This window comes from Vombatus ursinus, unplaced genomic scaffold (assembly GCF_900497805.2).
Source record: "Vombatus ursinus unplaced genomic scaffold, bare-nosed wombat genome assembly UNPS02014812.1, whole genome shotgun sequence".
Classification (NCBI taxonomy): Eukaryota; Metazoa; Chordata; class Mammalia; order Diprotodontia; family Vombatidae; genus Vombatus; species Vombatus ursinus.
In genome coordinates, this window is record NW_020954590.1 from 55,619,793 (window position 1) to 55,633,821 (window position 14,029).

General features: G+C 36.0%; 1 protein-coding gene across 2 annotated transcripts in view; it reads left to right on the forward strand.

Annotated features, from left to right (window-relative positions):
- The window catches only part of LOC114054104 (transcription initiation factor TFIID subunit 4B-like), a 184,533-nt gene that overhangs the window by 86,215 nt on the left and 84,289 nt on the right, over positions 1–14,029 (forward strand). For both annotated transcript variants that reach the window (XM_027877218.1, XM_027877217.1), the window contains exon 10: positions 10,016–10,185. In XM_027877218.1, coding sequence (XP_027733019.1) covers positions 10,016–10,185 — 170 coding nt within the window. The remainder of the gene's footprint in view (positions 1–10,015; positions 10,186–14,029) is intronic.

Below are 14,029 nucleotides of genomic sequence, written 5' to 3' on the forward strand. Positions count from 1 at the left end.
TGCTTCTTCGCCTCATTGACTGCAGGTTGCCGCCATTGCTGAAAGAGCTATCCTCATTTCTCTTAGTTGCATGCCAAGTTCATCTCCTGGCTGCTGCTGTTTCCCAGCTTTTCACAGCTATGCCATGTTGCTTGAAGGTTGTGTTGTTTTCCTCTGTATAGCTTATAGTTACTACTTGCCAGTTTGTATTACTGCAACTCTTCAAGTAGTCCATTGTGATAGCTTCCTTCCAATGTATGCTGCCCAATTTGACCATGCCTGCAGCATATAATTTCACTTTACTGTGCATTTTTTGTGTTCTCTGACTTGTAAAAAAGAAAGCACTGTTAACCTGAAAAACAACATGGGGGAAGACATCACAGTTGCAAAAAATACATATACTTGTTACTATTGAGAGTTGATGTTAGAGAGCTCCATGTAGCCTGAATGATAACTAATTCCTCCATGAGTTTGTAGTTTATTAAACTTTCTATTTTATCTAAATTAATTCTTCTGAATTCCTAATTTAACATTTATTATGGTTTTAAAAGAACATTAAAAGGGAAAACATAATGAAAATTCTGTTATACCTTGCCTTGACTCTTTTCAGTGAGGGCAAAGTCACTGTATTAAATAGGCCTTTCTTTTTGCTTCTCTTGTGCTAAAGAAGGTCTAACTTTTCTGGAAAGTAACTTTATGTAGAGGAAATCACTAGTTCTTCACTTTGATTTTTTTCCAGGAGTTAAAGTTATATAGTGATTAGACAGAGATGTTTACTTTTCCAAAGCTTTTATTAATTACTACATTCTTTAATTTGGGGTGATTGGGTTAAGCCTAAAGACTTCTCCCTCTCTCGGTTGTCTTTGCAGAAAACTTACGATGGCTTTGAGGGAGATTATACAGTTTTTGAACACCAGAGGGTACCAGAGACTCATGTTACAATTGGCACATTTGAGGACCAGAATTGACAAGAGTATTAGTAAACCCTGTAAAAAATTCCTGTTTGGTCTCTGCTATGGGAACATATATTAACTGAATTTCTAGTTACTGAAGTTGCTTTGACAGCTAAATGAGTTCTTAAGGGATTCAATACATCTCTACTAGTTGACTCAAAAATTAGAAACTTCTAGGAAAAAAAACTTTAGGAAAATGCATGATTGCATAAAGTTTAAACTCCATTAATTTAAGAATCATTGGTGGTGTTGTATATAGTAACATAGCTTATCTTATAAGATTTCACAGCTGATTGAATAAATTAAATATTCACTTGATAGAAATAAAACATTGTTAATGATTATGATATTTTACCCTTATACAAAGCTTTTTATATGTTACCTTATTTGATCTACACAATGTTTTGAGGTGCAGAAAGTAAAAATGTTATTTTAGAGATAAGGAAACTGAGGATGATGGAGAGATTTTGATTTCTCTACGGTTACATAGCTTGTGCAGATCTAAGATTTGAACCTAGGTTACCCGATTCTATTACCATGAAGAACATAAGTTGTTGGCAGTTAGAGTTATGACTTACTTAGGGAAAAAAGGAACATCCAGGTTAGGTAACTTAGAATTGAATCTTGAAGGATGTGATGGACTTTGTTTGACAATGAAGAGATAAGGAGACATTCTAAATTGGGGAGCTGCTTTGGGCCATTGCATGGTCATGGCAGTAGGTAGCCATCATTGGTTCTGATCCGAAAACTAAGCTATCCTGACAAACGTATGTAGAATCAACTAGGAATAGAAGATGTGGTAGGTGGGGAAGCTACATGGAAATTCAGAGATTTCTGAAGTAATTTGAATGTCTTGAGGGTTTCTACTCGGGGTGATTTGAAATGTCTAAAGATCATATCTAGGAAGCATTTAGTGATAAAACTCAGTAAAGACTGTGACTTGATTTTATTAAGTGTTTTATGTCCAGATTAGTATATTAGTTCCTCTGGAAGCTGCCAAAAATATAAAAGTGATGGTTGTAATTTTTCAGGAGCTTATGATGTTATTGAGGAGGCAAGGGCAGGAGTTAGATGGCATGTGCACATGATAATACGAACAAAAGATTACGTGCAGAGAGATTTCTAAATAGGGGAAAGTCAGTATAGAATGTTTTATGAAAGATGCTGAATTAAACTGCCCCTGGAAGAGTATAGGGTTTGGATTAAAACCGTGATGGGCAAAGGGAATTTCAAATGGGAGGAATAGCATGAGAAAAAATATGATGGTAGAAATCTGGACAATATATATGACGTAAGGAAAGAGACAGGGAGCAGCTAGGTGGCTCAGTAGATAGAGCTCTGGGCCAGTAGTCAAGAAGACCTGGGTTCAAATTTGGCCTCAGACACTTACTAGCTGTGTAACTCTGGACAAGTCACTTAACCTCTGTTTGCCTTAATTCAGTAGAGCAGGAAATAGCAAACTGCTCCAGTATCTTTTCCATGAAAACTGTATAACGGTTTATGAAGTGTTAGACACAACTAAATGACCAAACAAGGAGATTAATTAAATTCTTGTCACAGGGACTGACCTGTGTGAAGGGGAGGTTGCCCTACCAAGTAGCAGTGAACAATGAGGTTAGGATGCTAATTGGTTTTCTTTATTTTTTTAAAAAATAACCTAAATTCAATTAAGCAAATACTGCTTGCTACTTAGTAAATAGTCCCGTGTACACAACACTGTGGGGAAGGAAACAGTTGGGTTTAGATAGCTTCTGCTTTTGTAGACAATAGGTATTCTTGTTCTGCATTCTTAGTTGATTCTGTGTATATTTGCCAGAATAATTTCTTAATACATTTTTTTGTCTTAAAACCTTTGTTAAAATACAGTGATGGCTACCTCCTTCCATGTCCATGCTTTCGCCTAAGCTGTTCTTTATTTAGAACATCCTCTTATCTCTTCTCTGTCAGTTGAAGTCCATTGTTATAGTGTAGTAGAACATAAGTGAGTAGTAAAAGGCGGCATACTAAAAGTGTTCCAAAAGTTGGTTTATTTTGGTTTTGTGTCCTTGTTTATAGTTAGGGAAGGTTCTTTTAGTGGGGGTGTGAAGTGGAATTGTAGATTTAGAGCTGGAAGATATATCAGAGGTGATCAAATCTCCACTATCTTCTCACCTCTTCCCTTCCTTTTAATAAGGAAGTAATTAGGAAATCACAACAATATTTTTGTTTTTTGAAATATCAATAAAACTTTTTTTTTTTTTTTTGAAGACCATGAGGGCAGAGTGGGAAAAGTCAAAGAATTACTTTCAACAAACACTTGAGAAAAGTTTTGGTTGTTACTTACCCAATCACCTTCCCAAATTTAAAGAATTTAATTGTTTTGTGCAGGTTGGTAGTGAGATTCTCTACCAGTGGAGACAAGGCAGCTTCCTTCTCTGGACCTTTATTTTATAGGAATAAGATCTTCCAGTTATTAACTTAAAATACCAACAAAACTAATGACACATATATTTAAAAGTATTTAGTTAAATGGTTTCTACCTATTGATAAATGTAATGACTACTTTTAGTAGTTTTTTCCCCCACCTTGTTCTTTTTTCCTTTTATTTCCTTATCCCTACTTGTGTGCTTTTTTCACTTTTATATAGTTAAAACTAGTATAGGGGCAGCTAGGTGGCACAGTAGATAGAGCACTGGCCCTGGATTCAGGAGGACCTGAGTTCAAATCCAGCCTCAGACACATAACACTTACTAGCTGTGTGACCCTGGGCAAGTCACTTAACCCCATTGCCTAGACCAAAAAACAACAGCAACAACAACAAAAACCAAACACTAGTGCAGTTTCTTCATGTTTTCACATTATTCTGTCTGCCTTTTCATATATCTCTATATTCATTATCTTGGTTTCTTAATTGCATTATTAACTTTCATCACATTGATAGTAGTAGATAGTAGTTTGACCAAGAGCACCTCAGTTGTTTCCAGTACTAGAAAATTAATTCTGAAGAGTAATAGCTCAAACAAGGCAGTTGTTTTTCTAAACTGAAAACAAATGGAGTTAATTCCTTGTGAACACTAATTCATTTGTAATATTTAAAAAAAAAACAACAAAGCATTGTTGTTTTGTCACCTAGGGGAAGGGAGCAAAGTGTGTGTGGCCCATAGAGTGAATTGATGTATAAAAAGATCTCTGTTTAGATAGATAAATAAACTGTATGACAGAGAGTTGGGTACATTTTTTTTTTCCTAACTTGCTCATGATTGCTTGGTACTAAGTGCTCACTTGGTAGCACCTTTTGCCAGCAACTGTGTTTTAGAGATTCCTTGGAATACCAGAGAGTTGTGGCACTGTCGGAAAAGCTGAGGTCAAATAATAATCTGTGATTGACTGGGAGTAGGCTGGATGGTAACTGGTGTTGGCGATTCCAATGTGCTTTTGGTTATTTGAGGACGCTCTATCAAGTTTAGGTATTAATTTAACTCCTTGCTTCTCCTATCCTGCCTTTTGATCTCTTCAATATTTGATTAGCTGTTTGACCAGAAGAAAGGAGCTGTTACTCCTACGTCAGTTTTGAGTCCCAGTAGCAATTTTTCTTCTAAAAATCAAAACTGCTAACAATTCTACTTTGTTAGGGAAGGAATTTGGAAGTAACAGGGAATGCTTTATTTGCCTTTGCAATTCATCCACTTAGGCTACTCCTCTTTCTGACTAGCAAGAATAATTGAGAGGTTTTTTTTTTTAAATCAGACTTTCTCCAGAATTAGAAGAGAAATGATTATTATTTTTAAAAGAATATAAACAGTTTCCAGTTCTGTCTTCCCAGGAGTACGAACTTGAGCTTATTTCCTTAGTGGCTGTGGGGGAGGGGGTGTCATTTATACTTGCCAACTGCCTCATTTTCCAGTATTCCTCTCTTGCTCTAAGCAGCAATGACAGTGATGAAGGTGGTAAGCCTTTTGCATTACTGCATAGAATTTACCTAGGACTGAGACTCTGATTTGTCTGGCCAACTGTGGCATAACCTAGAATGGTTCTCTCTTCTTGATGCTAGGGAGATGAGTGGATAATGTTCTAGTGGAAGAAGGGAGCCTCTTAAACCTGCTTTTAAAAAGTGGGCATTGCTAATTTTATTGTGTAAGGTTAATTAATAATAATATAACTTATATAGCAATTTAAAGTTTGCAAAACACTTTTATATGTTATCTTACTTGCTCATCACAATAATTCTGTAAGGTAGGTGCTAGTATTACCCCCATTTTGTAGATGTGAAAACTGAGCTGAGAGAAGTTATGTCTTACCCAGAGGTCCCAAAATATGCAAGTAAATATCCTAGGTGAGGTAGGATTTGAGATGAAATCTGCCTGACTCCAAGTCTAGTACACACAGTAGATAAAGAAGATCAAGGGAAAACATTTTAAGTTCTCTTTTGAGCCATTTTAAGTATGAGGGTAGTGCTACCGACTTTTTAAAGATTGCATTTTATTTTTATTGATGTCTTGCATTACATTGATTTCAAAAAATATTCCTCCTTTTATCTAGAGGGCCCAGTGGATAGAATGCTGGACCCGGAGTCAGGAAGACCTAAATTTTCAAATCCAGCCTCTGACAAATGACTCTGAGCAAGTCACTTAATCTCTGTCAGCCTTAGGTTCCTCACTTGTAAAATGTGTTATTATAAAGATAAAATGTGATATTTCTACAGCGCTTAGCATAGTGTGTGGTACATAGTAGATGCTTAATAAATGATTGTTTCCTTCTCTTATCACTCCCCTCTGTGTAGGGAAAACAGCAATTACAGTAGACCTTTTGCATTACTAAATGGAAGTTACCTTATAAGATTGAGAGCCCCTTCCCTAGCCTGCCCCCCAAGCCATGTTTTATAGCAAAAATTTTTTTAAATGGGGGGGGAGGGTGGAGCAGTTCAATAATATTAACATAGCTACATCTGGCAGTATATACAATATTCTATACCCATAGCCCCCTGCCCCTGCAATGAAGGGAGGGAAGGACATCTCCTTGACTTTTATTCAGAGCCTAGCTCAGTCATTTTAATTACACAATTTTGGGGATTTTAAAATTGTTGTTTAAAATTGTTGTTTTATATTGTTTTACCAGTTTTGTTTACTGTGCATCAGTTTATATAAGTCTTTCCACAGGGACCATGGACTGAATTTCTGAATGGATTGATATAGGGAACTCTTAGATGAGGAAACTCCCTTTAGCAGTATAGATCTCTATGACTTTTAGACTCGAGAGTTTCCTAGAGCATTGAGAAGATAATGACATGCACAGGGTCACATAGTCCTAGGTATCAGAGGTTGGACTTGAACCCAGTTCTTTGTGGTATTGAGGCTGACACCTTATCTACTATACATGCTGCCTCTTAGAAATCCTTTTTATTCTGAATTCTTAAGACACAGTAATATTCAATCACATTTACTTGCTACAGTTAGTTTTGCTGTTGCCCAAATGATGGGCATCTACTTATTTCCGAATATTTGCTACCAAAATTCTTAACGAATATTTTTGTGTATAGGGGACCTCTTTGCCGTTGACCTCTAAGCAGTAAGATTTATGGTTAAGTATCTATTTCCAACTGCTTTCATCTTGGCCAGTTTTTCTGGATGTAAGAGGTAAAAATCTTGAGTAGTTTTGATTTGCATATCTCTTTTTAGTTATTTGGAACTTTCATTCATATGATTATCAGTAATTGCAGTTCTTCGCTTGAGAACTGTTTATTTCAATCCTTAGACTACTTGTCCATTGGGGTCTCAGTACCACTGAATTTTTAATAAAATCTTAATAATCAACTTAAAAGTTGGAGTAACCCAGCCTTATCAACAGACTTTTCACAGTAAGAATGAAGTTCTATTTCTAAACTGTCTTGAAGTTTGGATGGGATGAATATTGTAGTCCCTACTGAGCACATAGTAGGTACTTGAGAAATATTTGTTGACTGACACTTCCCGGACTGTCACTATTTACACTGTAAAGTATCATATGGACTTAGAGTAGTGGAATACTCTACCAAAGGAGATTATGAAACTTTCTGGCTCTGGACTGCAACAAGAAAATCATAGTCTCTCTCCTAGGTTTAGATTAAGGTTACTTTGTCTAAAGGTAGAGGAATAGATTGTCAGTGTCCTTAGCAGATTTTTAACCAATCCGCAAAACTTTTTACTAGCAAAAATTCTTACTTCTTAAAATTTATGAACATAAATTGACTTTCCTTCTTTCCCTTCTTCCTACATTCTGCTACTACTACTTCTAGTTCTCTCTTATCCCATATCTTGTCTCCTGAGCCAGCTAGTGCTACTGTTCTGAGGCCATGGAGAACAGTGGCAGAGGTTTTATATGTAAAACAACATAGTTTTGGTTGGGAAGTGCTGGGCTAGATGCAGGACCTCATGAAATCTCTTCCAGGCTGTTGATTCCAATATTCACTTTTTTGTCTCTTGAAATAAACCAAAAATTATCCAAAAAGACTTTGACTGTCTTTTCAGGAATTATGCTTTATAACTCTCACACCTCATGCTTAGAAATCCTGTTCATACTGCTGCCTTCCCTTACTAATATGTAGTGTCTTTTGTCTCCTTCAGGGCTATCTCCTTCCTTCCTGTAGAGGAGTTTTTAATCTGTTCCTCAGCCATATAGGGTGCTGTTCAGTATGGCACTTTCTCCCTCAGCAGGGTCCTCTTCTGCTTCTCCCGACTGTCTGTTACCATGGCAACAGGCAGCTGGGCTAGAGGGAGCTGTGCTCAGCCTGGGGCCAGATGGGAGGAGGTAAAGCAGGCAACAGATCTTGTAGGGGCAGTTCCCTGCGTGGCTGTGGAGAAGGATTGTAAAGAGATTCTAGGAAAATGAGGGACATCTTCATTTACTGAAATCATCTTCTAATTCCTTTGGGTCCACCAAGGAGCCAAGGAGTCCTGGTCTCCTTCTGCCATCATGTTTCATGCTGGCGTGATCATCATGGGCTATCCCTGGGATCGTAGCCTGTGTATAAGTTCTCAGCAGAAGTAGATCTAGGGGCCTTGGCATCTGGCTTTAATCCATGCCTGATTGCACATATCCATTGTTTTTAGAGCAGTTGTGTAAAAATTATGTTGTCTTTTATTTTCTTGCTATGCTATCATACTATCTAACCATATTTTTAAGGGAAGGATGACTTTATATCTTTAATCTGGTCTGCACTTATTATCAGTTTTTAAATATCCCCTCATTTATCTTTCTGTAATGGTCAGTTATTTGAACTGTGATGAAGAGAACCTTAAGACTATGGGAGGTGTGTGAGGAAGACTTACAGAAAGAGTTCTTTCTTCTGTGTATGAGCACATCTTGAATGTGAAGTCACTACTATTGAATGTGAAAATGTCTGTTTTGGTACTGAGAATCATCGTCTCTGAGAGTTAGAAGAGGCTTGAGATATTTATAGAGAGCCAAATTCTCATTTATGGAAAAGGAAACAAGACAACAGAGGTGAAAGGAACTCTTCAGGATTGCTTGCCTAGTAATTCTGTGGATCTTCTGTCAACATAAATATGTACCTGTTCCTCTGTTTCCCACTTGGCATATTTGAGGTTTTAATTATCAATGTATCCAAGGTAATATCAAGGTGTTCAACCTGCTGTTGTCCTCTACTTGTTCAGCTATTGTTTCCAAGACCGTGTTTTTGGGAGTAGGAATTGTTAATACTATTGTGCACCATTCGGCTGGACGCTGGGATCATCAGCTCTTGGGCACTTGATCCTGACAATTATGTTTTTATTCCCACTTTCCTTGAACAGGTGCATTACCCCAGGGATGGTCAAAATAGCTCAGGTACAGAATCATAGAATTGTTTGATTAAGAAGGTCCTTAGTGATTTAGTTCAACCTGTATCCCCCATGTTATAAATGGCAAAGTGATGTCCTCAGAAGTTAAATGATTTGCCCACGGTTGCATAATGAGTTAGGAGCAGAGCCCAGGACCTGAACTGAGTTTCTTTGATTTGTGATCCAGGGCTTTTCCTGTCTTTATAAAAAAGAAATAATACCTTGGTTATGGTTAAACAAATTGTCTCACTATATCTGTGTATGTGAAGTGAGAAGGGAAGTGCTTGGTGATGCTTATGTGAAAAGGATGCTTTTATTAATTAGATTATTCCCCACTCCCCAAGTTATACATTCTGATTTTGTAGCTACGTAACATTTCTTGTGTAGCAACATAGCTGCTTTTTTTCTGCTAGTTGAACAGCTAGCAAAAAGGTGTAGATTTCCCATGTTAGACCCTACAATTATTTGTTTTTGTTCTTTTTAATGGAGTGACTCATCTGGAAAGTATGGATTAATTCTTTTTTTTTCTATACACAGAGTACATGAAAAAGTAGATTCAAGAAAAAAAAAATACTTTACTTGGTCTTAACTTTGTTATGATGGTTAATGATTTATTAGTGTCAAAATGCCCTCTGGAGACATTTGTGTAAGTCCTATTAGAAATGGTTTAGGAATCAGGGACTTGTTCCTGCTGCATGTAAAGGAATGATGGCATATCATTCCTTTATCGTGCGCTCTCTCTCTCCTTTTTGCTTTTTGATGAGGCACTCGGGGTTAAGTGACTTGCCCAGGGTCACCCAGCCTAGTAAATGTCAAGTGTCTGAGATCAGTGTCTCTTAAGGAACAGTTACTTAACCCTTTGGTTTTCACTATAATATGGACCTCTCAAAAGTTGTATCATATTGGTAGTTCTTCCTTCTCCCTCATAGCCTAGTGTCAATGTTATGGACAGATGTCTTGACTGGGATGGACCTGAGTAACTTGCAACCACTGTGGATGAAGGAGGTGAAAGGTTCTGTTGTGGTTCTACTGTACTTTTTATGTTTTTGATCTCTCTCATTGTGGGGGAGGAGGGGAAGAGGAAGAGAACTATGGAAGGTAAGTTGTCTTGAGATCCCTCCTGCCAGATTAGAATGTGCTTTAGCCCTGGTGGTAGACTGTCCTGTTATTTCTATCAGTGGTCCATTAAATTGACAAAATAACTGTTCACATATAGGAGAGTAGGTCTTAGGCTTTCTTTCTGTCCTAAATTATATAAAAGAACAAAGCAAGAACTTGTCTTTCTGTTAGAGATGAAGATGACATCAATGACGTCACTTCCATGGCAGGAGTCAACCTCAGGGAAGAAAATGCCTGCATATTAGCAGCAAACTCTGAATTAGTCGGCACACTGACTCGCTCTCATAAAGAAGAACCATTCCTTTTTACGGAGGCTCTCCAAAAAAGAATTTTAGACATTGGTAAGTGTGAATGTTTCTGTGACAAGTAAAGTGTTTGGTGTTGATGTGTATGATGAAAAGGATACAAAATGCTACTTGCCACATTTGACCATACTAGCTATCAAGGAGAAAAACTTTCCAGGCAAGAATACCTAGTCCTACTCTAATGGCCCCAGAATTCCTTGAGGCTTAAAGGAGATGCTTCAGATTTTCATACATGTTGTGGGGGGAAATTTTTTTTGGTTTTTATTTTTAACATGAAAAATAACATATGCATACACACAAACACACACTCCCTGTATTTATATTGTAGTTTCTAGTTTAGATAGCAAAAGGTTACATTATCTATTCACATTCCTTTGGTTTAATAGACGACTTTGCATCTTTTCATATGTGGATCCATACACACATACTATGTTATGTGTCCCTCCTATCATTTCATAGATTGTATGAAGATGTGGTATAAGGGGGTGTGTGTGTGTGTGTGTGTGTGTACACATGTTTATATGAATACATGCGTACACAAAGTCACACACGTTTACCATGTGTATACCTATATAAATAGATAGTATGGAGATGTGGCATAAGGGGGGGTTTGTGTCACACATGCATGTGTATGTACACATAAAAAGTAGCCAAGAAGAGCAGAGGTTTTTTTAAACCTTAGTTCTAGCATAAGATTCATACCATTTCACCCTTAAAAGGACTTAGACTGTAGAAAGTGTGGATATTCTTCAGTAGGCCTAAGAAATTAGCACGAATCCATTTTACCTGTGGAGGGAGGTGGCAGAGAAAATGCCAATAATCTGGGTAGCAGGCTTGGAGATGCATATCCTGACATTACTGGAGGCATGTATGCTTTTCTTGTATGCATTCTCATGGCCCTACCTCATTGTTATAGTATCCCTCCTCTACCATATGGTTATTTGATTGAAGGAAGTGTACTGGTAAGCTTTGACCATGGATCAATGAGGATCTTTATTTTTGTTTGAAAGAGTGATGTAAAAATCTCTTAGGGCTAGTCTTTTTGAGATTTAACCTATGTATTTTTTTTAAAATTACAACCTATATTTCAGGTGTATTTCACATTTAAAAAATTCATTTTTATTCTGAACTTAAACATGCATTTCCAGATGCATACTTCAACAGTAAAAAAGGATTGTAACATGAAATTGTTCTTCTATGCATACCTCACCTATTGACTATATAGTAGGTTCATCTTGTAGCTGTCAAAGCTGTCTTGCTTGTCTGTGCTTCTTTCGTGCCTTCCTTCTGTTATCTTCTATACATCTTTAAAAAAAAATGTCAGGTATACTTCATACTCAGCTAATCTAAGAAAATATAGTGAGTACTTACTGTCTACAAGGCATTTAAATCTAGCATGAAAAACACAGTTTTCTCAACTTGATTTTAGAAGGGTTTATTCCTTTTTAGTCTTGCAGACAAATTAAAATGTGCTAATCCTCCAAAGAGGAGATCAAGGTCAATGGATACTAGTTTTGAAATTTCAATTCCAACGCAAATGCATACCGAACAGTGATTGTATATTTCCTTAATGGGATGTTTGCTTACCTCTTCTTTGGATCTGTCATTATATATATAGAGATAGCTCCCTCTGAGGTATTCTGGAATCAGCCAGATCCTTAGTTAGCTTTTTGTGTAGTTACCAGTCTGTGGTGATGGCATGTATGGTTTTATCTTCATTTTTCTCCCATCTACCCCCATATGGGAATACTGTCATCAAGAGATATGTTGACTGTTGGATAAGGGCAGATATTTTTGCTGTGCCATTATTTTGCTTCACTCCATATGAAATTTATTTCTAGCATGATAAAAGATCTTGATTGTGGGATGGGAACACATTAACATTGGCATAGATATCCTGATAATCTGGAACACTGTTTTGGGGTCAGGTATTTTGTGGTTTGGAGTGGGGTCGCTACTTAGGAAGCAGACACTGTTAATCCTATTTTTTTAATGTGATGAAGTTGTAGGCAGTGTTCATTCCGGAGTTATCTGGGAAGCTTTGGGGGTTTTCTCTCTAGTTCAAACCATAGACTGTAACTACATTATATATTCTAGGAAAAATTGATTTTTCATTTAAGTAAAATCATTTGAAAGAAAAAATTGGTGAAGACTAAGATCTTAATTTTACAAAACTAGAAAAAGGCCATTTGTCCTAAGAATTAGATTGAAAAATAACTCTAGTCCCTTTGAGTAATATTAGAAGACAAAACAAGACAATGTTCCATCTTAGTAAATTAGTGTATACAAATAATTCATTAACTATATGAAAGGCTGACAAGCCTAATTTAAAACTTATATTTAATATTTTTTTATTTTATAAAAATAAAAATAAAATTTGTTTAAATGGTATTTAACTATGATTTACTTGTTTTTGTGATTTCAAGTACTTCAGCATGTATTTTTTTCATTAGCTGCTTGGTGGACAATGTTGAGCATATCTTTGAAATTAGTAGGGATTGTTTTCAACTAGAGATTCCCAGCAGCTGTTTATCTGCAGTTTGTATAACTTTATAACATAATATAAAACTGGAAACTTTTTTTGTAAGTTTTTTTTCAGAGTGTTGTGGAATAGGGATGGGTGAGGGATGCATTTTATATGAACTTTCTATTTTGTGTAAATTTAAGCTGAAATTTTTTAACAAAAATGGTTGTTATTTATTTAGAATGTCTATCCCTGCCATCTTGAAGGCACCATATACAGATTTATGGTTGGAATAGTCCATACATATCAGAACTGCACAGGGGAAATAACTTTCCTAAACTCACACAGGTAAAAACAGATGGGAATTGAACCCAGATCATTTGATTCTAAATAAGCAGTTCTCAAATTTTCTGGTCTTAGGACCCTTTTGTACCCTTAAAACATTGAGGGACTCCAAAGAGCTTTTGTTTGCACGGATTGTATCTATTGATATTTAATCATATTAGAAACTAAAACTGACTTTTTTATATATGTGTGTATCTGTACATATATAGATACACACACACACACACATAGACACATATCTAAAATGAACAATAAACCTATCATATGTTAACATAAATAACATTTTAAAATGTAAAATAATGTTTTTCAAAATCAAAAAATTTTTGTGAAAGAGTAACTTTTTCCAAATTTTTTGGGTGGGGAAAGGCGGAACAAAAATCTTTTTAATGTCTGGTTCGGTAGAAGACAGTTGACTTTATATCTGCTTCTGCATTTAGTCTTCTGTGATTTTTTTTTAAAATATATAACACAATATGTGATTGGAAAAAGAAGAGTGTTTTAGTAGGCAAATAAGGTCTTAGTATTATTATGAAAATAGTTTTGACCCTATGGACTCCCAGAGAAGAGTCTCAGAGACACCCAGGGATGTCTGGACCACATTTTGAGAACTGTTGTTATTATTATATTGTTATATATTAACTGCTGTTAATAATAACAACCAGTATACAATAATAGCTAGCATATATATAGAGCTTTTAAGATTTGCATAGCACTTTACAGATGTTATCTCATTTAATTATATTTATGTGTATAATGTATTAAAGTTTGCTCACTTTATATACCCTGATTTAATCCTTAATACAACCCTGAGAGTAATTTTTACTATTCTCCCACTATGCAAATGCAGGGCTCTTTTCACTATACCATGCTATATCTTTCCCAAAAATGTCTTTCTCTGGTATAGATGCTATCAAAAAAACTCAACTATGTTGCTATAAATGTGGATTGTTAATTTTTAACACTTGACATGGCATAGATAATTTCATCCCTATTTTTTTATTTGTATTAAAATTGTTTTCCCTTTCTGTGATTATCTTATCTTCCAGAATGGTTAATCCCAAAATCATTCAT